Source organism: Corvus moneduloides, chromosome 27, assembly GCF_009650955.1.
Source record: "Corvus moneduloides isolate bCorMon1 chromosome 27, bCorMon1.pri, whole genome shotgun sequence".
In the NCBI taxonomy this organism is placed as follows: domain Eukaryota; kingdom Metazoa; phylum Chordata; class Aves; order Passeriformes; family Corvidae; genus Corvus; species Corvus moneduloides.
In genome coordinates, this window is record NC_045502.1 from 939,647 (window position 1) to 963,121 (window position 23,475).

At 53.6% G+C, this 23,475-nt stretch overlaps 2 protein-coding genes and 2 long non-coding RNA genes across 4 annotated transcripts; 2 read left to right on the forward strand and 2 right to left on the reverse strand.

Annotated features, from left to right (window-relative positions):
• Positions 1-48: 48 nt before the first annotated feature.
• Positions 49-2,750, forward strand: LOC116435471 (translation initiation factor IF-2-like). The gene is made up of 2 exons (XM_032091807.1): positions 49-500; positions 2,282-2,750. The coding sequence occupies exons 1-2, from the start codon at positions 49-51 to the stop codon at positions 2,748-2,750; spliced, it is 921 nt and encodes a 306-aa protein (XP_031947698.1).
• A 3,731-nt stretch (positions 2,751-6,481) lies between these two features.
• PRNP (prion protein) lies at positions 6,482-11,703 on the reverse strand. Its single transcript, XM_032092106.1, has 2 exons — positions 11,599-11,703; positions 6,482-8,826 (listed from the first exon to the last, which is right to left on the reverse strand). Exon 2 carries the CDS (start codon positions 8,822-8,824, stop codon positions 8,051-8,053), a length of 774 nt encoding a protein of 257 aa, XP_031947997.1. The 5' UTR covers positions 8,825-8,826; positions 11,599-11,703; the 3' UTR covers positions 6,482-8,050.
• Positions 11,704-15,252: 3,549 nt separating this feature from the next.
• Positions 15,253-15,990, forward strand: LOC116435621. The gene is made up of 2 exons (XR_004236797.1): positions 15,253-15,606; positions 15,683-15,990. It is a non-coding gene; the product is annotated as an uncharacterized LOC116435621 (long non-coding RNA).
• Positions 15,276-17,666, reverse strand: LOC116435629. Its single transcript, XR_004236805.1, has 2 exons — positions 17,547-17,666; positions 15,276-16,985 (listed from the first exon to the last, which is right to left on the reverse strand). It is a non-coding gene; the product is annotated as an uncharacterized LOC116435629 (long non-coding RNA).
• Positions 17,667-23,475: the final 5,809 nt, after the last annotated feature.

Sequence of the window (23,475 nt, forward strand, 5' to 3'; positions counted from 1 at the left end):
TTGTGGATAGAAATGCCATGGAAATGGGCTCCATGGGAGCTGGGAGAGATGAGGGGAAAGAGTAAAACCTGCCTGAATCCCGGTGGAGAAGTTTCCCACGGAGAAACGCTCTTCCCTTACAGATTCACAGACTCACATCTAAATTGCTGGAGGATTTTTGGGGAATATCGGGCTGGTTTAGGGCTTATCCAGCCCTCGGGGGCTACTTATCCCCGGGCACCGCGGTCGGCAGGCTCCGTCCTCTGGCTGTTTCTCTCGCCGAAGGTAAAACCCCGCCGGTTTCGGCCTCCCGGAGGTGGAAGGCGTGCTGCCCGCAGGGTGTCCCGGCTGTGCTGTGTCCCTGGAGCCGGCTCAGCCAGCCCCCGCAGCCCCGTTATCCCTCCCCTGCAGGAGGGGGCAGGAGTGACGTTGGCCCCGCTGATCCCACCGGGAAAAGTCCGGAGCGAGCCGAGCCTGGCGGGCACAGACGGGAAGAGCCATCACCGGCCCCGGGCGCAAGGGTAAGGACAGCAGCCCTGGAGTTGTGGGGTGAAAAGGGAAGGAGCTGGGTGCAGAGCGAGGCGAAAAGCAGACGGGTTTGGCGCACAGCTGAGCTGGAGGTTGGGGTGGGGAGAGGAGCCCTGGGATGCTCCAGCGCTGGGATTTTCCCTGGCTGGTGATCCACAGGTTTGGGTGATGGTGGGGAAGTAGAGAGGGGGGAAAAACAGGAAGGGAAAAACCTTGTGGAGGAATTTTTGGTGGAATTTGCGGCCCAGTTTTGGGGTGTTTCCAGCGGTGGTGCAGCTGCCAACAGCTGGAAGGGGGACACTTCTCTGGGCTTTCTTTAAAATAACCCTGACAGCTGGAGGAGCAGGGCAGGGAAACGACGCAAATCAAATTAATCGAGCCCAATTTTCATTTTTGAAGCGCTGGGTTTGGAACGGGGGTCAGGCCTGGCACCTTCCAGCGGGGAGGGAATCGCTGACACAGGGATGCCGCGGCCGCGGCTGCCGGCCAGGGGGGCTCTGCTTTTTCAAAAGGCTTTTGTCAACACGGCCGCTGCTGTTTTGGGGATGATTTTGGGCCCACGATGGCTCAGCAGCTTCAGCACAATGAGTCTGTTTGCTCAGCCGCCGGCCGGAGGGGCTGCGGGGTGGGGGACGGGTGGGGGAATCTCATCCCCGTGCTCCTGAGCTTCGTATCGGGGTGCGGGGAATGAGAGGGGGAATTTGGGAAGCTGGGAGGGTTTGTTTGCACCACGACGCCCACTCTCCCCACTTATCAAAAGTATGGAATAAGGTAAAAATGTACAATAGTGCAGGAAATCAGAGAATCCTGGAATGGTGTGGTTGGGAGGGACCTCAAAGACCAGCCAGTCCAACCCCCTGTTATGGGCAGGGACACCTTCCACTGGAATGTATTAACCATGTATTTTCTACTTAAATCAACATCATATAAAAAATAAGTATATATATATATATGTATAAATACATTAAAATATAATAAAATAACACTTAATAATATAATAATAATATATACATACTATATACATATATATACATATTATATACATATTTACATATATATTATAATAATATATACAATAATATATAACACACAACATTATCTATTATTATATATTACGTGTTCTCTATTAGAAATCATTGGTTATTGATCACATATTGTTATATATTCCATATTATATAAGTAGTAACCTAACAATAAATGAATATACAGATAAATGATAAAATACGTAATATATATAATTATATAATATGTAATATATAATAGATCATATATCATATATATCATATATATCATATATCACATATCATATAAAAATAAATAGTATAATATTATATAATAATACATAGATAAATGATTAAATACATAATATGTAGAGATAATATATCAATAAATGATATAATATGTAATATATCTAGACAAAAGCCAGTGAGGTTAGATCAGCTGGTGGCAGCGCGGTGCTGATAACACGAAGTTTGGGGGTTCGATCCCTCCACGTGCCACTCACAGAATCACAGAACGAACCAGGTCGGAAAAGACCTTGGAGATCACCAAGTCCAACCTGTGACCTAACACCTCCTCGTCAGCTAAACCGCTGGCGGGCTGGACTTGATCCTTGCGGGTCCCTTCCAACCCAGAGGATTCCGTGAGGTGAAATACATGAACAAAACGCACAGAGCCGCACAGATCCGCGACTCCGTCAGAGTCTCGTTAGAGTTCCACCAGCCCGGGGCCGGGATCGCCGCCCTCACCGTGCCCCGTTGTGCCCGTTCCGCAGGTGGGGCAGGATGCGGCCCCTGGACCACGCCTGGTGCTGGGTGGTGATGCTGCTGCTCGCCCTCTTCAGCGACGTGGCCGGCGGCCGCCGCGGGGCCGGCGGGAGGAGCGGCGGGGCCGGCGGGAGGAGCGGCGGGGCCGGGGGGCTCCGCGGGGGCTTCCGCGCTGTGTCCCGCGGCGGGGGCGCCCCGGGCCGCGGCTCCAAGGTGGCCGGAGCCATCGCGGCCGGCGCTGCCGCGGGCTACGGGATGGGGCTGCTGGGGCGCCCGCGGCCGTCCCGCCTGGGCCACGGCATCCCGGCGGCGCGACAGCCGCCGCCCGCGGGCGGGTTCCAGGCCGGCGGCTGGCCCGACATGGGGGCCAAGCGGGGACCCCCCAGCCGAGCCCCCGGGGACCGGCGCGCCGGCCTGGGGCTCGCCCTGCTTTTGGCATCGGGCTCCTGCCTCGTCAGCCACGGGCTGCAGCGCTGAGCGCGCCCCGGGCACACGGCGAGCCCCGGCCGGCCGCGCCCGCCGGGATTTCCTCGCGAATGACTTTCCTGGGAGATTGGATGTGGCTTGGGGAAGTGGGAGAGGCGCTCCGTCGCTGCCGGAGCTGGGCAGCCGTCCCGGGGCTCACCCGGGAGCCGGATGGATCCTGCAAACCCCGCCTGGGACAGCGCCTACGTGAGCGAAGCCAGCCCTGCAAGGACCTGTGGAAATCGGCACCCGCAGCGATGCCGGAGCAGCCCCGCCAGCGGTCGGCCCTGGTTTCCCGTTGCACGGCTTTACCAGAAAACGCTCCTTTCCCCCCAGAAGAGCGCTGGGACTTGTGGGGAGGGGGGTGTGGGACTTGGAAACGGACCCCTCCGCCTTGCAATAAAGTTTGGCCTTGAGACAGCCTCTGTTTTTAACCAAATCCTTCGTCTCTAGCACCGGGAGCCACCCAGGGAAGAGCCGCACCTCCGGGGAAGGCTGCGGGGGTGGACAAACCCCACCGGGTCCCGTCTCTCTGGCTTTGATCTGATCTCCCCTAATCCTTGACACCCCAATATTTAGCATCCCCTGCCCAAAACACGCCCAGCTGTTGGACTGAGCCTCTCTCAGGCGCTTCGTGTTTGTCAGAGGAGGCAAATCCTCCGTGGGAGAGATTAAAAGGAGCAGTGAGGGATATTTTGCCCTCCAGCAGCTGCGTTTTCTTCCCTAATCCCTGTCCTGGGGGGTCAAACCTTCCCTAAATTCGGGTTTTAGCTGCAGCAGCTCAACCTTTGCTGTGAGAACAGAAAATAAGCCGGGCCAAGCGAAAAACTTGGGATCCCATGAAGGCTTGTGAGCAGCTGTAATCCCCATCCTCGAGAAGGTGAGTCCTCACTGAAGGGTTTTTGAGCCTGGATGTTTGTGAGTGGGTCACCTCTCCTCGGAATTAGGGGTTTTGGGGATGTGAAAATCCTTATCGTCTCCCCCAGAGAGGAGTTGGGCTGGGCTTCACCTCTAACGAGGGTTGAAAGGAGCCCCAGCCAACAGATATTTGGTTTTGGGCCTCTTTTACAACGTTCTTTTAAGATTTTACGGAAGCCATTTGCTCCTGAGGGATTCAGCCGCATTCTGGAGCAGGGATGCCCCCGAGGCCACGGCCTTGCCCAAATCACCGCCGTCCCTGGCTCGGGAGCAGCTTTTGGGCTGAGCAAACCCATCCATTCCTGCAACGCGCCGAGGGGCTGGGTTTTAATGTGCTCGTTTAAAATACCAAACAAACGCAGCAGAACCTCCAGCCGCAGCTCAGGTTTGCTTTTTCCCACCACGTATTTTGCATCCAGGCCCAGGTTAAGCTTCAATGTCTGCATCCCTCATGAGCATTCTCTGTTCCTGGCCTTGAGCTGAGCTCAGAAATGCTGCAGGAATGACGCTGCTCTTCCTAAATCACATTCCCAAGTTTTTCTTGCCTTTTCCCTCCCATCAATGTTCAATACCTGGGGATACTTCTGACGTGGGAAGGATTTTTTGCAAGGGCATGGAGTGCCGGGAAAAGGGGAAAAGTTTTCCCACTGCCGGAGGGCAGGGATGGATGGGATATTGGGAAGGAATTCCTCCCTGGGAGGGTGGGGAGGGGCTGGGATGGAATTCCCAGAGCAGCTGGGGCTGCCCCTGGATCCCTGGGAGTGTCCGAGGCCAGGCTGGACACTGGGGCTTGGAGCAGCCTGGGACAGCGGGAGGTGTCCCCTCCAACCCAAAAGCTCCGGTCTCCCCTCAGTTTAATTTCCAAAAAAGCCTTAATTAGCTATTAACATCCTCGTTAATCACCTCGCGCTGGGGAGCTTGGGGGTTGGACGGGGCTGATCTCGAGCATCCCCAGACGCCGAGATCCCTCGGGATGCGCTTTTCGGGAGAGCGGCTGGAGCCGAATCGAGGCATTTCCCAGCTCCGAAACAGCGACCGAGTGAGCGCCGGGCTCCGGCACAAAGCTCAGCCGGGTTTTGGAGCGTTCTTTGGGATATTCAGCCGTGTAAAAGCAGCCCCGGGAGCTGCAGCCGGGCTCGGACGGGAGATGGAGCTGTTGGCCCGGGATTCCCGACACCGGAGCCGCCGCAGGGATAAAATCACCCCCGGCTGAGGTTTGTGCTCGCTCTTTGCATCACAAGCCTCTAAACCGCACTATTCCCTCTCCAGCTCTCTGCAAACGGGGCAGCTGTGCACCAAAATTCCTCTTTTTACGGCTTTTTCCAGGCAGGGAAAACATTTTCGGTGTCTCTGCCTGGATGGGGGATGTTCATTCGTGGAGACGGGGGATGCCGGGTGCTGTGCAATGGGAGATTTGGAGGAGACTCTGAAAAAACAACCTCAGATTTTACTGTATTTAGACTTCGGGGTGTGTTTATTATCACCCTGGCAAACCAGAAACTCTCCCCGTCCTCGCTCCGTGTGAGGCTCCTGTGCACGCTCCAGGATTTGGAGTATTTAGCTAATTAATTAATGAATTTCTCTGGTCCAACAGATCGCTCCAGGGGGCCCAGGGGGCTCCGGGGTTATTTGATCCGGCTGTCCTTAAAGGACACGAGGGTTCAGACTGTGTCCCCACATCCTGCTTGGGTGCTCCTGGAAAGTTCCGACCTTCCCTGCTGAGCCAACGGCTCCAATAATCGCCCTAAAGCCCCGTTCCCCCGTGGTGGGTAAAAAACCGGGGTGCTGTGTGTGCAGGGAGGGGAAAGTGTTGGTTTTGAGCTCGTCTGAGCACTGCCAGTATGGCTCCCGTGACTGGGAGGCTGCAGCAGCTTCCCTGTGCTGGCAGGAAGGGAATGGAAGATGGGGTTTTGGGGTTAAAAATGAGTATTTTATGGTGCTGCTGCTGCTGAGGTCAAACCCTCCCCAGGGGAGGTCACGGGGCAAGGGCTGGAAGCCTCTTCCTGGAAATATCCATGTGTTCATCTCGGAAAATGGGAGGGTTTCTTATTCCATCTTCTGGGGAGGTTTTTATTCCATCTTCTGCATGGGGTGAAGTCTTTTCCTTCCTTCTTTTGGGGGAATTTTTCCTCCTACTGCAGGGCTGCAGCGCCTCAGAGCGGGGGCTGTCGGAGGATGGGTCCTCCGGTTGTGAAATGCAAATGAATGGAAATAAATCACATTGAAACCGATTTGCATCGAGCATGGGCTGATCCCCAGCGTGGGCAGAGGCTCCGGGGGGATTCTGCCCCTCGGTCCCCACCTGCAGCGCTGCCCCCAGCCCTGGGATCCCAGCGGGAGCGCGTGGAGCTGCTGGAGAGAGTCCAGAGGAGGCCACGGAGCTGCTCCAGGGCTGGAGCCCCTCTGGAGCCGGGCTGGGAGAGCTGGGGGTGCTCACCTGGAGAAGGGAAGGATCCAGGGAGAGCTTAAAACCCTTTCCAGGGCCTGAAGGGGCTCCAGGAGAGCTGGAGAGGGACTGGGGACAAGGCATGGAGGGACAGGACACAGGGAACGGCTTCCCAGAGGGCAGGGATGGATGGGATATTGGGAAGGAATTCCTCCCAGTGAGGGTGGGGAGGGGCTGGGATGGAATTCCCAGAGCAGCTGGGGCTGCCCCTGGATCCCTGGCAGTGCCCAAGGCCAGGCTGGACATTGGGGCTTGGAGCAACCTGGGACAGTGGAAGGTGTCCCTGCCATGGCAGGGGTGGCACTGGATGGGCTTTAAGGTCCCTTCCAACCCAAACCATTCCATGATTAGGCAGGGCCTGGGTCGGGCTTAACGCCACTGAAACAGCAAACGTAAAAACTCTTTTATTAGGCAGAAATTGGAATTAGACAGAAATCAGAAAATACTCGTTGGACTGCAGCGATGCCATCAGTGGGAGCAGGGGAGGAGCAGAGTTAACTGGGACTGTGGGGTTTGCGCCAGATCCGGCGCTGGGAGGGAACAAAGGCTCCCTCAGGCCAGGGAGGGGGCACAGAGAGGGCGGAAAATGCCGCTTCTGTTCCGCGGGGCCGGCCGGGGGCTGTCGCACGAAGGAGGCTGCCGGGCATCTTGGCTTTATCCGTTTTAATTTGTACCAGACGTGGAACACTTAGAAAAGGCTCAGCACGGCAGATTCCGGGCATGCACCGTGACGGGTTTACAAAACATCCGCGTATCACAAAGTACGGGGCACCTCAAAGCCCTGCTTTTCCGGTGGGTGTCCTGAAAGGTTTATTTTCTATTTATATATATTTATATATATATTTTAATATATAATATATCTTCACTTAGCTTACACCAATGCAAAAAAACCAAAACAAAACAAATTTAATTGAGGACAGTGTTATTCAGTGCCTTGCAAAAACAAAAAATACACGAGAGATATTAAACAGAGCTCGGCTCGGCAAGCGCAGCGCCACGGATGTTACAGCTCGGCCCCAGCCTGGCATCAACCCAGCACACGAGAAGCAAGAATTTCACCCATTGCTTCCACAGGTCAGAGGAATTACTCACAAATGTGATGTTTTTTAAGCATCTCCCTTCCCAGGCCCGTTTTTCCTGATGCTGTTTGCTGGTCCGGTGTGATTTAGCTGATTTCAGTCTCTTGCTCTGTGCTCGACCCCCCTGAGAATCCTTTTTGCTGCATTTTTAACGTCCTGTAGGCCAAGGTGCTGAAGCATGAACGTGACTTGTCACCTAGAGCATCCAAAATAGCTTTTTCTCGGGCTGGGACACACCGTTTTGGGGGTGTTTGGGGCGTTCAGCAGTGCTTTCTGCCTTTCAAGACTGACTGGTGCTTCAGGCTCGCAGTGGCAGGGAATAAAAAATGACTTTTTTTTGGTGTGCTGCTGCAGGAGGTTTTTGCAGCATGCAGGGTGCGGAGCAGCAGCTCCTTATGTACATGGGGAAGGGGTTTTTGGGGTTAAAGGGCTCAAATTGCAGCCTGGCAGCTTGAAAACCCCACAGCTGCCCCTCCGAAATCCCCAGAGGTGCTGGGGTACCCCAGGGAAAGGGAGGGCGTGGTGGCAGCGGGACTGAGGGGATAAAACCCTGCCTGTTAGCGAAGAGGATTTTTGGAAACGCTCTCGCAGGGATGCCAAGGAGAGCTCCCCTCTGCCTGGTCCCTCTCGGGGTGACCCCGAGGAGGAGGAGGAGGTGGTGAAGGCCACGTTTTCGGGCATCCGGCTCCAGCGCTGTCCTGTCCTGGTTGGGGCGGAGAAGGAAATTTGCATCCCGTTGCCTAAACCGGAGACTCCGGGGAGCGCCCCAGGGGCTCTTCACCAAGAACGACCGCAAGCGAGAACGGGGGGGCCGGGGGGACCCCACGGGGACACGGGTGACATCTCGAAGCCGCGGGACCCGGGGCGCTCTAGTGCAGGGCGAAGAGGACGAGGAGCAGGAGGGCGGCGAGGGAGGCGTCGGCGAGGTGCGGCCGGATGCCCGAGGCCAGGAGGTACTCGCGGTACTGCTGGATGCACATCTCACGGATCACCTTGGTCACCACCCTGGTCTCCAGCTCTGCCTCCGTCTGGTTGGCGGCCGCGCCGGCCTCCGAGGCGTTCTTCTTGGCGGCCGGGCCGATGTTGTGCTCGGTGACGGTGATGTTGAAGCAGTCGGCCACGAAGACGTCCTGCGGCACGTGGCCCTGGTAGTCGCGGTAGTAGACCTGGTTGGGGTAGCGCGCGGCGTTCTGGTTCCACCAGCGGTACTCGTCGGGGCTGTCGAAGCTGTAGTGCATCCCCGACATCACCCTGCCCATGGCGTAGCCCCCCAGCCCGCCCACCACGGCCCCCGCCGCCGCCGCCCCCGCCACGTGCTTGAAGTTGGTCTTGGGTTTCGGGGCCTTCCACGGCTTTTGGTGGTAGCTTCCTCCGCTGGACGGGTTGTAGCCCTGTCCCCAGCCCGGGTAGCCCGGGTTGTGGGGGTAGCCGGGGTTCTGGGGGTAGCCGGGCTGGCGGGGGTAGCCCGGGTTGTGGGGATAACCGGGGTTGTGGGGATAACCGGGGTTGTGGGGGTAGCTGGGCTGGCGGTGGCTCCCCGTGCCCCAGCCGGGTTTGCCTTTGCCCTTCTTGGAGAAGGCGACGTCGGTGCAGACGCCGAGGAGCAGCAGCAGCAGGCAGCAGGTGCCGAGGAGCCTGGCCATGGCTGTGGGGACAAGGACAGCGTCAGGGCAGGGGCACAAACCCCCGGGCTCAACACTCCCTCACTTCTGCATCACATAAAACTCAGCTGCTCCCTTTAAATCCGGCTGCAGAATAAACAGCTTTGGACTAAATGCGTGTTTGTGTCCCCAAAAACGCCTCACTTATACACAGATATAAAATATTTCATATATATATGTATTTATCTCTATCCCCCAACAGGACCCCTGCCGGCAATGGCAGTTTTAAGGAGTGAAAGAAAAGCTTTGGGGAGAAAATGCTTCACCTGATTGGGAGGTAAAACCCCGCTTAACCAACCTGCCCTGCCCAGTCTGAGGGTAGAAATGGGATTTCTGCTGTGCCAGGATCGATGCCGTGAACGGATTCAGCCCAATCCCAAAGCTTTTGGGCCCTCGGTGCTGCAGGGAGGGCAACGCCCAGCCTGGCCCCGGACGCTTGCTTTCTCCAGAGGCCGGAATTCAGCGCGTTTTGCCCAAATCCCTGTTCAGGGGCCACAGGCCTGAGGTGAAAACCGGCATTTTTGGAGTTCAATGTGTTTGCGAACATCCCTTGACTCAGCGTTTGGCTGCTGGCACTCCGGGGGCACGCCAGGCATCTCCCCCTTTGCCTGGAGGGCTGGCAAGGCTGAAATCCCCTTTAACGAGCCATTTCCCTCCCTGTGTGCATAATCCCGCCTGGACGATCCCTGCAAATCCTTTGGAAAGACCTTCGGAAAACACCTCCCAGGCTGCAAAACCCCTCCGGGTGCCTCCCCTCGATGCCAAAGGCGCTGAATTGCTGCTCCCCTCGCGTTCAGCACGCGAGTGCAGCAACAGAAAAGGGTTTTTCCACCCTGCCCGAGGCTGAGCTATCCCCCAAAATCCCTCCTTGCCTGCTGGGGAGGGCGAGAGAAGCATTCTCAGTGTGGGTGGGCATTTCACAGCACCCCTGCATGCGCCTTCTGGCAGCAAGAAACAATTCCATTCGGGTCCTAAATGTTCGTGCTCTGCAGCGATTAATGGAGCAGCTTCCTATGGGGTCACCCCAGGAGTAACCTCAGGGCGGGCAGGAGGTGCTGAGCTTTCCCGAGATGCTCCAAAGAGGCCAAACAAGCCCCTGTTTAAGCCAGAAATTCTTCTGTTCCAACCTAGATATGGCTTTGTAGGCCACAAAAAGCAAATTCGTCTCTTTGCGTTCAGATAACGATGTTTTGTCTCCTTTTCTCCCGCCCCCAAAATCTGGTTTTATGTCCAGAAATGTTTGAATCAAAGCCCTTTAAGCTCAGCGTTCCGGCTGGGATCGTTCGCAAGAGGCCTAAATAAAAATGCAGGGGAGATGCTCGAGCCTGTCCCTGGTGATGGGCAGGAATTCCAGGCTTGCCCATGGAAAAATCTGGGCGCAAGGCACCCGCTTTGGAGCGGGCTTGCTGCCTCCCTCACCCCGCAGCACCCACCCGCTGGGGGCAGGGATGAGATCAGGGGGGTTAAAAATAGCCAAAAGGCAAGGAAAAACAACCAAACGAGCGAACGCTCCCTGGGTGCTCGGCAAAATTCAGAACGGAGGAGGAAAAATCAGCAAACCGGCCACTTTTAAAATATATTTTTGGAGATGTCGCTCCCCGCTGTGAGTTCCGAGGGGGGGAAATCAGCCCCTGGTTGAAAAGAGGGGTTCTGGCAAAGCCCCGCAATGGTTTTATTGAAGAAATCTCAGGGTTTGAGGCTGATTCAGAAATCTTGGAGCATTGCAGCGCCTGGCAGCGCTGCCCTGCTCCTCTTAATTTCCTTTAGAGCCGAGCTCTGATGAGCAGCGCGCAGCCTCGTTTGCACCGCGCTAATTAGCGAGCGCGGAGCTTCGCCCCAAATAAATGAATTCGCTGGCACAAACCACGGATGGGGTCAGGAGCCGCTTCCTCAGGCCCGGAGCTGGGATCCCTGTGCTCGGAAATGACATTTCTGGCGTGACCGTGATATCGATACTAAATTATAGATCGAGAGGCTTCACAGGCGTTTTTTGGTTTGTTTTTTTTTCCCGACGCTTTCTAACCTTCCTCCCCCATATCCGCCCTCCTGGCGGATGCTGGAAATGAGAAATTAATTCAGGTGGTTTGTGCCGGCGGGATTTGTATCCGCGCTGGAGAGCTGGAGGAACTCCGAGCTCCCTCAGCGGAAAATGGAGGCTGCGAGGAGCGATCGCAAGCAGCAATTACGTGCTCGGGGCTGGCAAGGAGGAGGTTTCGGTTTGGAGGGGAAAAAACAACATCCGGGTGCCAAAACACCCGTGGAAATCACCTCGGGGACGGGGGAGAAGAAGCGAAGGGAGGTGGGGAAGGTGGAGGTGGGAAGATGCTCGGCGATGCTGGGAATATCCTGGCCCCTGGAGGGGGTGAAAATTGAGGGCTGGGGCTCTGGGAATTTGCGATGAAATCGGGATTTCCCCGAAAATGTCACCTCTGGGTTTAGAAATCTCCCCCTCAACCCCTTTCTCTTTTAACCCCCCGAACCATGAGGGAGCAGCTGGCAGCCGAGGGAAAAGGCAAAACCCTCGGAGGAGAAATTCCCCACCAGCTCCAGCGCTGAATAAACGCTGAGTAAACAAGCGCCGGGCAGGAGCAGAGCTCTGGCTTTTAAGGAGACGCTGGAAATGTCTATTTTTAGGCGGCGATGGCAGCGAAAGAGGCAGCCCCCCGCCCCCGCGATGCCGCTCGGCGCTGAAACCCCCCTCGCCTCTGGGTTTCTCCCTCCCGAAGGCCCTGCGCCCCGCTTTCCCCGGCACTCACCGGCTGGGAGCTCGCTGCACCGCTCGCTCCGAGGCGATTCAGCCACGGAGCTCCGCGGAGGAATAAATAGCGACAAGGAGGAGCCGCCTCCTGGCGCAGCCCAGCCCCGCAGAGCCCGGCCAGCTCCAGCCCCTTCCCCAGGGAATACCGCGGCCAGCTCCCCGCAAAGCCCGGCTTCACCCCAAATCGTCCCCTCCCCGGCACGGGAAGCCACTCTGGCAGCCAAAGGAGCGCCTGGAAAATCGCGGCATTCCCATGGTTTTGTTGAAGAATTACCAGGGTTCGAGGCTGTTTCAAAAATCTTGGAATGCTGCAGCGGTTGGATTTTAAACGGAGGAAATCTCAGGGTGTGGGGCCTGCTGGGGAATTGCAGCGCTTGGATGGTGGTTTGAAGAAATGTTGGTGGGATCACCAGGATTTGGGGCTGGTTTGGGGATCTCGGAGAAGCGCAGTGCTTTGATGGTTTGTTGAAGAAATACCGGTGGAATCGGCGGGATGTGGGGCTGGTTTGGACGTCTCGGGATATCGCAGCATTTGGATTTTACACTGAAGAAATACCAGGGCTTGGGGCTGATTTCAAAATCCTGGGAAGTTGCAGCTCTTGGATGGGTTTATTGAATAAATATCAGGGTTTGAGGCTGATCTGAAAACCTTGGAATTTTGCAGCATTTGGATTTTATACTGAAGAAATGCCAAGGCTTGGGGCTGGGTTGGGAAACCTTGGAAAACCGCAGTATCCCGATGGTTTACTGAAGAAACACTGGACAGAACGATGAGGTTTGAGGCTGTTCTGGGAACCTTGGAAAATCACAGTGCTCGGATTTTTCTTTTTAATTGAAGAAATATCAGGGTTTGGGGCTGATTTGGAAACCTTGGGAAATTGCAGCACCTGGATACTGGAGGATATCAATGGGGTGGGTTGGGAATCTCATGGTCGAGGCTCTGGGAGAGGGCAGGATGCTTTTAGCAGCTGCTGACTGCAGCTCCAAATCCATTACCCATTATCCAGTATCCATTATCCATTATCCATTATCCATCATCCATTACCCCGTGGAACAGAGCTGCTCTGGGGGTTGATGGAGAGGAAACCAACCCGGCTCAGGCCTGTGGGAGAAAGGACGAATTTGTCTTTCAAACCTGTCTCCCTCCAGAGGAGTAGAACTCACTCCCACAGTCTCACTTCATGTCGAGGAATCCCGGTGTTTAATGGGAGGAAATGCCTCAGAAGAAAATTAACAATTGCGGGATGCTCATGGCAAGCTGGGGCTTTTTCAAAGGGTGAAAATACGTGGCTGGAATAAACAGAGAGCTGAAGATCAGAATGGGGGGTGGTTCCCAACTTTTGGGGTTACAATGGACCAGTTTGAATCCAGGGAGGTTTCTGTGGCAGTTGGGAGGGGGCTGGAATGGGTTTTCCAGAGCAGCTGTGGCTGCCCCTGGATCCCTGGCAGTGCCCAAGGCCGGGCTGGACGAGCTTGGAGCAGCCTGGGACAGTGGGAGGTGTCCCTGCCCATGGCACTGGGTGAGCTTTAAGGTCCCTTCCAACCCAAACCACTCCAAGATTTTATGATTTTAACACCAAAACCCTCCCGAGGTTTTGCTGCCCAAATCAGCCGGGCCAGGAACGGCCATCCTGGACCACAGAGCCCACCTGGCTGTAAAAATGGATTTTGCCCTGATGCTTCACGGCCTTGGGATCCATCTGGCTGGATCATGTTAAAATAAATGAAAGCCATTTCTGCCTGGCAGGGAAATGGGCTGTGCTGGCAAAACACGGATATTAACCCGGGCAGGAGAAGATGAAATAGGCAGGATTAAGGTCTGTGGGCCTGGGGAAGCTCTGTCCTGCAGGGCAGATTTGTTCTGTGTGCAGATGGCTCCTGATTGCCTGCTTTGGGTTGAAACACTCACCCATGGGCAATCCAAACCCCGTGCCAGCAAAAGAATAAAAGTAAACCAGGAATGGGCTGGTTGGGATGAATTAATCCTGCATGAATCTAAAAATCAGGGGTTTACTGTCATAATTTACTCCAGAAGAACAACAACAATGGCAAATTATTTATCCGAAAAGAGTATTTACTGGAAACTGTGGCTTGGCGAACAGTGAAAACGAAACCATTTTTTTTCTCTGGAAACAGCATTTCTGTTTGCAGAAACAGAGACATTTTTCATCAGACCCCGGCCACAAAACAAGCAGGAGCAGCCTATGGATTATGAATGAATATTTAATTTATTGTGGGAGTTCTGTGCCCCGCCCAGTGCATCCACAGCAGCTCTTTAATGGTTTCTCTGCATCCCAGGGTGAAATTTCTCTCAGCCTCAAGGCAGGAGCTGCATCAATCTCCTCTGGAGGCTTGGCCCTTCCTCATTCACACTGGAAATAGCGCAACAGGCCCTGTGCCAGCTTAGAAATCATTAATGGGATGAGTTTTCCTCCTAACGGCCGGAAAAAGCTGACTTTGGTTTAATGCTGGACCGGGGAGGGAGGAAGGTTCATCTCCTTCATTGATTCTGTGTCATTTTTTATTGCTTTAATTCATGCAAAACGCTTTTATTCACGCAGCTCCGGGTCTGCCTGCAGAACGAGTCGCAGCAAAGGCGGGGAAGGCATCCAGCTGGTTTTGGGGTAATCTGGTGGGGTTTTTCTCCTTCCAGAGGAAAAAAAATGTCATTTTTAGCCCATTTTTATTGGCAGAAAGGCTTTTCCTTGCACTGTGTGGGAAGCTTGACCTGCATCATCATTCTGTGTTCAACTGCCGACGGTTTTGGGGTGATCTGGTGGGGTTTGAGGAAGGGGTGAAGTCCCAGGGGCTGTTTCCATTCCTCCCTCGCTCCCTGGAGACGGCAAAAAGTCCGGACTCGAGCTCAAATTCCACTTCCAGTTCACGCAGAAACCTCTTCAAACCCTCCAAGGGGAAAAATAATCGGGAGCAAGCGTGTCCAGAGGGCTGATGAGGTGTGTTCTGCAGAGCCTGGATTATTCTCTGATGGAATACTCACCCTGGAATGATCCCTCCGAAGCAGAACTCCTCGGAATTCTCTTGGGAAGGTGATGTTTGGCTCCTGCCTGGATGAGAGCAGAGAAAATCCAGTCTGGGGACAGAGAGGGCCAGTGGCAAAAGCCCTGGCGGCCCTTCCTTCCCAGCTGGGAGGAGCGATGCTGTTGTTTTCCCATCTCAGTGTGTAATTAAAAATTTGAGGTTTTATGAGGATATTTTGCATTTTTTTTGTGGTGAGACCTTCGTTGCTCACTTGGGCTGGGCTCCCTGCAGAGAGCTCTCCTTCCAGAGGAAAAAAGGTCATTTTTAGCCCGTTTTTAGTGGCAGAAACATCATTTTTTAGCCTGTTTTTGGTGGCAGAAATGTCTTTTTTAGCCCGTTTTTAGTGGCAGAAATATCATTTTTAGCCCATTTTTTAGTGGCAGAAATGTCATTTTTTAGCCCGTTTTTAGTGGCAGAAATATAATTTTTACCCCTTTTTTAGTGGCAGAAATGTCATTTTTAGCCCATTTTTAGTGACAGAAATGTCATTTTTTAGCCCGTTTTTAGTGACAGAAATGTCATTTTTAGCCCATTTTTAGTGACAGAAATGTCATTTTTTAGCCCTTTTTTAGTGGCAGAAATGTCATTTTTAGTCCGTTTTTAGTGGCAGAAATGTCATTTTTTAGCCCACTTTTAGTGGCAGAAATGTCATTTTTACCCCTTTTTTAGTGGCAGAAATGTCATTTTTAGCCCGTTTTTAGTGGCAGAAATGTCATCTTTACCCCTTTTTTAGTGGCAGAAATGTCATTTTTACCCCTTTTTTAGTGGCAGAAGGGCTTTTCCCTGGGAAATCTCGACCTGCATCACCACTCCATGTTCAACCGCAGGATTTCACCCCTCACGGACGGAATTTCTCCGTTGCTCCTGACACCCTGAAGTTTTCCTGTACGAAGTGAAGAACAAGATAAAAGGGCTCAAACATGGACAAAAGGTATTTGGGGCCAGTGGGAGCCGTCCCTGACCTCGGGTGAGATTTAAGGTCCTCCCAACCCAAACCATCCCCGATTCTGAGGAGAGATTCGATTTCAGCCTCTTCTGCACAGGGAAACTGGCCAGGAGGGAAGGGTGGCACGAGCAGGACGTTGACTCCGTGCCCTTCCAGGGAGTCACCGCTTACGTAACCCACGGTGGGGAGGAGGAGGAGGAGGAGAAGTCCCAGCATGTCCCTAATCCCAGAGACACGTGCCAGGAGAGGAAAATCACGGAGGGGAAAAACCGCCCGGCCAAACTTTCCATCCAGCACCCCCCGCTGCTTCCAGAGGGGTTTTCTCCTTGGCCAGGGGCGGCTTTGTAGAGAAGCCAAGGAGCTCATGGAAAAAATAAAGCAGTTTATGGCTCGTGGTGCTGGGGAAGAGTTTGTGCTGTCCATGTGGATCTGCTTCCCTCGGTGATGTCATTTGGGAACGGGATCCACGGGCAGATGTGACTCACGGGCCCCGGGATCCTGCTGGAATCTTCCCTCTGTGGGAGGCTCCCCAGAGGGACCAGGGAAGGTGGGTTTGGGGCAGGAAACAGCAAATCGGGCAGAAATTTTCCTCGCTGTGCTCCCGAGACAAATCCGGATCCTCGAGGAAGCAAATCGGCCAAATTAATTTATTTTCATTTCTGTTCCACAGGAGCGGCCGCTGGAATAGGAAATATTGGGGGCTGAACTCATCCTGCTGAGCTTCACTCTTAGACAAGGCCTTTAAAAGGCTCTAAATGTTCATCTGTGGGGTTAAAATATTCATCTATTGGGGTAAAAAATGTTTCTCCACGGGGTCAGAAGTGTTTATCCATAGGGTCATAGATGTTCATCCATTCAGGTTAAAATGTTCACCCATGGGGTTAGAAATGTTCACCTAGAGGGTTAGAAATCTTTATCCATTGGGGTAAAAGATGTTCATTTATGGGGTTAAAGATGTTTATCCATGGGGATTCTAAATATTTATCCATTGGGGTTATAAATGTTCATCCATTGGGGTTAAAAATGTTTATCCACAGGGCTATAAATATTCATCCATTGGGGTTAAAAATGTTTATCCCCAGGGTTATAAATGTTTATCCTTGGGGTCATAGATGTTCATCCATTGGGGTTATAAATGTTCATCCATTGGGGTTATAAATGTTCATCCCTGGGGTTAGAAACGTCCGCCCAGCTGCTCCAATCTGATTAGGGCTGTGATAACCCCGCTCCTGGGCTCGCTGCTATTCCAGGCAGGGGCACTCGTAAGCTCCTTAGGGGTGGGAAGGACCCTCCCTTCCCTGATGCCTTCCCAGTGAGGCATCGAGGCCTTGGCAGATCACCTGGATGGGTCACAGCTCCCAAAAATGTGCTTTTGACCTCTCCCAGGCATCACCTGGGTGCTAGGAGGGAAAATAACAGCTTTTATTAAAAGAAAAAGCATTAAAAAGCTCATTGGGAATTTTTTCCTTTTTTTAGAATAAAAACTGATAATAGAAGTGCTTTGAAGCGAGGGAAAAAAATATCGAGTTTGTGTATTTGAGCCTCTATCTGGATTAACCGATGGGAGAAGTTGGTCCTCGTTCCAAGATGATGTTTGCTGTCTGCTCTGGTTTCAGCCCGGTGTTGGATTTAAAAATAACCTCTCGCAGTGCCTTGGGAGCAGCTGCTGCAGGACACCAACAATTCCCTGCTGTCTCTGGGAAAAGCCTTCCCAGAAAGGGCTCCTTGTGTCCTTTGAGTGGATAAATCTGTTCTCTGCTCCGGCAGGGACCCGGCGTTCGAGCCCTTTTAAAGCGCCGTGTTCCTCCCTAAAGCTTCAGGAACGAACTCTCTCCCAGAAATCCTAGAATTCCCATAAACTTCCCCGAAATTCCATTACCCACAGCTGGCTCCCTGGCAGGAAAAGCTGAATATCCCTATTTTTTTTTCCCTGCCGGCAAGGTTCGGCACACATGACTCACCGGGAGGTTTTCCTTTCTTTTCCTTTCCTTCTCTCCCGTTTATTTTTAACTCGCGATCCCCTGGAAGGGCTTTCCGAGCTCGGAGCCGCGGTGGGGGCACGCTGGATGACATCAGGCGGCAGCGCTGAGGTCACCTCCTCAAAAATAACCCGGGCTGGGCTCAGACGCTCCCGTCCCCATTGTTTTGGCATCAATCATCCAGGATCCTGCTCGGGGGAATCGCTCCGAGCCCGGAATGTGTCACGGTGAGCTCAGAGCTTGTAGGGACGTGTCGAAATTCGGGCTGGTGCATTTAAATTTTGGAGGTGTGACGGACACAGGGCGCTTCTTGGTGCTTCTCGTGAGTTCCTGGCTGGGCTGAGTTGGGAAAGGGGCAGGAAAAAAATCAGTTTTCCCACTGGGAAAAGGGGCTGTGGGTGAAAGTTGAATGCCAGGAAATGCAGGTAACGACTTGATTTTTATTTTAAAAAAAACCAAGTCGACACAGACTGAAACAAGAGCCAGGTTGAAGATGGAGAAATAACTTCTAAAAATTATTTTTAAATTAAGCTTATAGTATTTTTAAAGTCACACTTTTTCTTTGATACACCTACTTTTGATCCGGGTCTTTGCCTTGTTTATTCACCTGAGAACACAACAAGCTTTTCCCTGCCCTGACCTGGTTTCCACCTCCCAAGCTCACTGAGGATATGATTAAACCCAACGTGTAAATCCTCTTAGCCGAGCTGGTGAATAAATTTCCACCCGGATTTCCCCCTTTCCCTCCATGGGAAGAGTTCCAGGGGCCGGGACTTTATGGGGTTCCACCCTCTTTTGCTCTGAGTGTAAATGAGAATCAACAGAGAAACCGGGATTGGGAAATGCGGGTCGGGGGGGAAATCGGGCCAGGATTTCATCCATTAGGATTTTTAACCCCTTGGAACAGCTTCCCAAGGGATGGGCACCCTCCCATCCATTTTGGAGCATCTTCCAGCCGGGATGTTGACCCCAGACCATACACGACTCGGTCCAAAGCTTTTCCGTCCCCTAAGGCAGCACTTGAAAGGCTCTTTACGAAGTTTGTCTTTCTTAAGACACCAGGGAAGTTTCAGACACCAAATACCCCGGCACTAAATGTCACATCTGCCCTTTTACCCCGGCGGGGGAGCTGCCCGTGAGGAAAAGCTTTGCCATCACCCGCCCGGGAGCAGGGACGAGCCAACAGCCGCAGCCTGGCACGAGGAAAAGCCCAGGCGGAGGCTGGAGCTGCTCTGAGGATGCTCAAGAGGCTCCCGCGGGGTTGTCATGGGCACGGCGCTCCCCCGTGGCCGTTTCCATGGCTACAGAGGGATGCGAGGGATGCAGGAGCGGCGCTGGCAGCTGAAGCTGGTGCAAAGAAGCCGCGCTCGGAAGCAGCCGGGAGGTCCCCCCGCGGCAGCTCGAAGGCAGCCGGGATTCGGAAGGGTTTTATGTGGGGAAAGCTGCGATTTGCAGCGTCTCCCCGGAGGCGTTTCCAAGGCGGCTTCCCTGAGGTCCGAGGTTTCATTCGCCTTGCGCCAACACCACTGGAAATTCCCGATAATATTCCTGCCTCCGAGCCGGGATTATGAGGTGGGAATGGCTGCCCCGCGAACGGATGAGGAAGCTGAGCTTTGACAGGGGTGAGGAGAAGGATGAAATGAGGGGGGTTTTTCCCCCAGCTGGAAATATTTCGGATAAAAACAAAGAACAAAAATAAAAATAAAAATAAATAAAAACTATTTAATAGTGAGCACAGCGTGGTGCTGGGATGTGCCGGTTTTAGGGGCTGAGTGGAGGCGGCAGCGCTGACAATTCTCCCCCAGGATTTCTCCTTGATTTTATCTCCTCAACTTTTCCAAAGCAACTCCCAGCTCGTGGCCTGCGTGGAGAGCTCCGGGGCAATTAGAGTCACGTTAAATCTGTGCAGAGAGCTGGAATTACAAGGGAAGGAGCCCGCAGTCTCCTCAGGGCTGGGGGTTGCCGTCAGCCACCAGGAGGAAAAATCCAGAGGCATCAAGCACAAGCTGCAAAGCGTTTTTATGCCGTGGTGCTTCCAGAGCATGGAGGAGAACGGCTTGTAAATGATGAAAACAAACCTGGCTGGGAGTCCACAGCAGCAGAGGGCAAACCCCAGCTCGGGAAGGGCTGTTCTGCCCCAGAGATGGGCAAGGAGAACTTTTCCTCTCCCTGCAGTTGTCCCTAAAGCTGATTCTCACTGACACACACGACTGGAACGTGCCCTTTTCCCAGCAGCTCCGGCGACCTTGGCCCCTGGCTTGGCTTCCAGCACCTTTCCCAGCGAGCCCAGAGGGACTCTGGGGACAGAACAATGGTCAAAGTACAGAAAATGAAGGAAATTGGCTTTGCATTCACAGCAGCGGGTCAGGGCTGGGAGCACGGGGTCACCCTGGAGGCAAAGCCCCGTCCACAGCCACTAAATAGCAAATAATAATCAGCATTAATCAGAATTAATCGGATTAATAAAGCCCAGATCGTTTCTCCCAGGGTGTTTTCTTGGCTGTGTTCAGGCCTGGAACCTCCGTGCCTCCAAAATATTTTTGTGGCATCAATAATCCAGGGAGTTTCCATGTTAAAAAACAATGGAAAATGGGAGCGAAAGCTCTGGGAGTTGGTTTGTCACAAAGCCGAGCTCGTTTGGGAGCCTGGGTTAAGGAGTCAGTAGGGAATCAATCCACGCCTCAAAAAAAATGGGAAGTTTGGTACAATTCCGCCAAGTCCTCAGCCGAGGTTAAACAGAATCGAGCTGGGAATTGGGATCTCCTCCCTCCCTCGCTCGCTCGTTGCTGGAGCTCTGCTGCACAAACAGCTCTAAAAAGAACATTTTGGGGATGGGGATGACATTTCGAGCAACTCTCCATGGCAGCTGTTTTGTGGCTGAGCTCCCTGAGCTGTATTTAGGGGGTGATGAGAAAAACAGATGGGAGAGGTCACAGATCCTTTTTGTGGGGAAGAAAAGGAGGTTGGTGTTCAGTGAGAAATGGGGAGAAAAATAGAGGGAAGTGGAATAAGAATGGTGAAACTGCATGCCATTATAATCCCAGGAATAAGCTGATTCCTGCAAAACTGGCCGGACTTTTCCTGCATTTCTCCTTAGTTCCGGGAATAGAGAAGAACCATTTGTGTCCTGAAATAGGAGTCGGCGGTGGGCAGCACCTGGGCTGAGCAGAGCTCCCAGCCCAGCAGGGAGAGCTGCCAGAGCGGCAGCCCTGTGAATTATTGATTACCTATTAATTATAGACCCTTCCCGGGGTCAGCAGGGACAGCACGAGGGAGCTGAGGTGTCCCAAGGGCTGAATTCCAAGGGGAGGTTTGAGAAGGGAAGTGGTTTAATCAACACCAGTTCAGTCCTTAGAAGGCAAAGAACACAGATCCACACAAAGCGAGATAGAAAAAAACCCCTCAAAAACACAGATCCAGACAACCTGAGATAGGAAAAAAAACCCTGACAGAGGAGACACCAAATCATAAAAAAATACATTTAGGAGCTGGAAATGAGCTACTTTCAGTGTTTAATTTATCAATTTATCAGTATTTATTAATTTATTTATCAATATCAAAAAGTCATGAAGAAGAGACAAGGTGCCTTTGTGAGGGAGGGACTGGATGTTAATCATAAATCCTGACTTGCTCTAGGTGAGGAATCATTACCCAGCTTGTCCTCACTTTTTTATTGTTTTTCCCTGTAAATAAAGCGCCCTCCGGTTGGTTTAGGACAATTTTCTGGATAATTCGTGGGTGATTTACCACGAACTCAAAGATCCTCACATTTTTAATCCACCCACATTCCAGGCAAGGGACAGGGATATTCGGTGGTGATCTATAACAAACGTTTATTTCGGGGTGAATTCCTCTGCTATTTGTTGTCTATCTCTTATTTATTGTGACCCAGCCGCAAGGAATAACTTCAGGAAGATCCAGCTGAATCCAGCTCGTTTGTTCACAAATCCACTGGATCTGATGACCTCAGAAGCCTTTTCCAACCAAAACGACTCCGGGTTTGTTTCTGTGATTGCTTTAATCAGTGGATGAAGCCGGTAAATATTATTGCTTTTAGGTTACTTAACGTTTAAAGTGGATAATCCCTTTGCTCTCCTGCACCACCAAGTGGGTTTTACAGCGTTTAAAACGCGGGGCTGCCGCAGAGAGGGGTTTGTAAAAATAAGGCAAACCTCTCCTTTTTAATTATGTCAGAATTTTGTGACTTCAGGCCTTCAGATCCAGCTGGGAGCATCTCATTTCCCGACTGAATCCCAGGTAAGAGCATCACTTTTCCACACACCACAACGCCCTCTGACCACAAAATATTCCATTTTAACGCTGATTTTTGATGTCATCCGATGGGTTCCAGGTGGGCTGAGGACACCCCTGGGGATGGGGGGGTTCCTGCAGAAATCCCTCAGGATTTCAGCTCCCTAAATCCCTTTGGAAAAAGCCTTTCCAATGCTGACCTCTGCAGGCTGAGGAACCTCTTAAAACCAGCTGGCTGCGGGCAGCAATTACCTCAATAATGCATAAACCAGGTGTTTTCACCGCTGCTGGCTGCGGGCAGGAAAAGCCTTTCAATAATGCATCCAAACGGGGCGTTTCTCTCTCCTGGCTGGCAAAGAGAGAGCGTTTCAGGGAGGGAAATCCTCATTTGGTGGATCTGCAGGCTCCCGTATGGATTTTGGGAATAATTTGCTGGTTGGGCAAAGCCCTGTGAAATCGGGGGATGAAGGATCTGAATGGAAAGCAGGAATTTCACACTAAATCAAAAACTGGGAGGCAAAGCCCTGCCTGGGCTTCCTTGGGATGGGGGGAAGAGCCCCCTCCCCACGCCAGGGGACGGAACGAGATGACCTTTTAATGTCCCTTCCAACCCCAACCATTCCACCATTCCATGGCTGTACCCATAGTCAAGCCCCCCTTGACCCGCAGTTTCGGCCCCAAGCCCCCAGCTCTAATTAAGCTCTAATCAGGTTCTAATTAACTGCACCCCGAGGCTAGGAGGGCCCCCAGCCCTGCAATGGGAGGGTGTTTGTGCCCTGGTTCTTCGGGGGGTGGGGATGGGGGTCCCATGGGGCACTGCCAGGGGCTTGGTCCACCCACATCCTCAGCCCCAGAGCCCCCTCGGCCCCAGAGCCCCCATGGCCGTGTCAGCCCGAAAGCCCCCTCAGCCCCAGAGCCCCCTCAGCCCCAGAGCCACCTCAGACCCAACCCTGGAGCCCCCATGGCCGTGTCACCCCCTCAGCCCCAGAGCCCCCTCGGCCCTGGAGCCGCCTCAGACCTGGTCCCAGAGCCCCCATGGCCGTGTCACCCCTCAGCCCCAGAGCCCCCTCGGCCCCGGAGCCCCCATGGTCGTGTCACCCCTCAGCTCCAGAGCCCCCTCGGCCTCGGAGCCCCCATGGCCGTGTCACCCCTCAGCCCCAGAGCCCCCTCGGCCCCGGAGCCCCCATGGCCGTGTCACCCCTCAGCCCCAGAGCCCCCTCGGCCCCGGAGCCCCCATGGCCGTGTCACCCCTCAGCCCCAGAGCCCCCTCGGCCCCGGAGCCCCCATGGCCGTGTCACCCCTCAGCCCCAAAGCCGCCTCAGCCCAGAGCCACCTCAGACCCAACCTTGGAGCCCCCATGGCCGTGTCACCCCTCAGCCCCAGGGCCCCCTCAGCCCCTGAACCCCTCTGGAGCACTCTGGAGCCTCCTCAGCCTCGGAGCCCCCTCAGCCACAATCCCAGCCCTGAGGCCCCCCCCGGCTGTGGCAACCCTTCAACCTCGGGGCCCACTCGGCCCTGGAGCCCCCTCAGCCCCAGAACCCCCTTGGCCACAACCCCAGCCCCAGAGTCCCCCTCAGCCATGGACCCCCCTCAGTCCTGGAGCCCCCTCAGCCATAACCTCAACCTTAAAGCCCCCCTTGGCTGTGGCAACTCCTCAGCC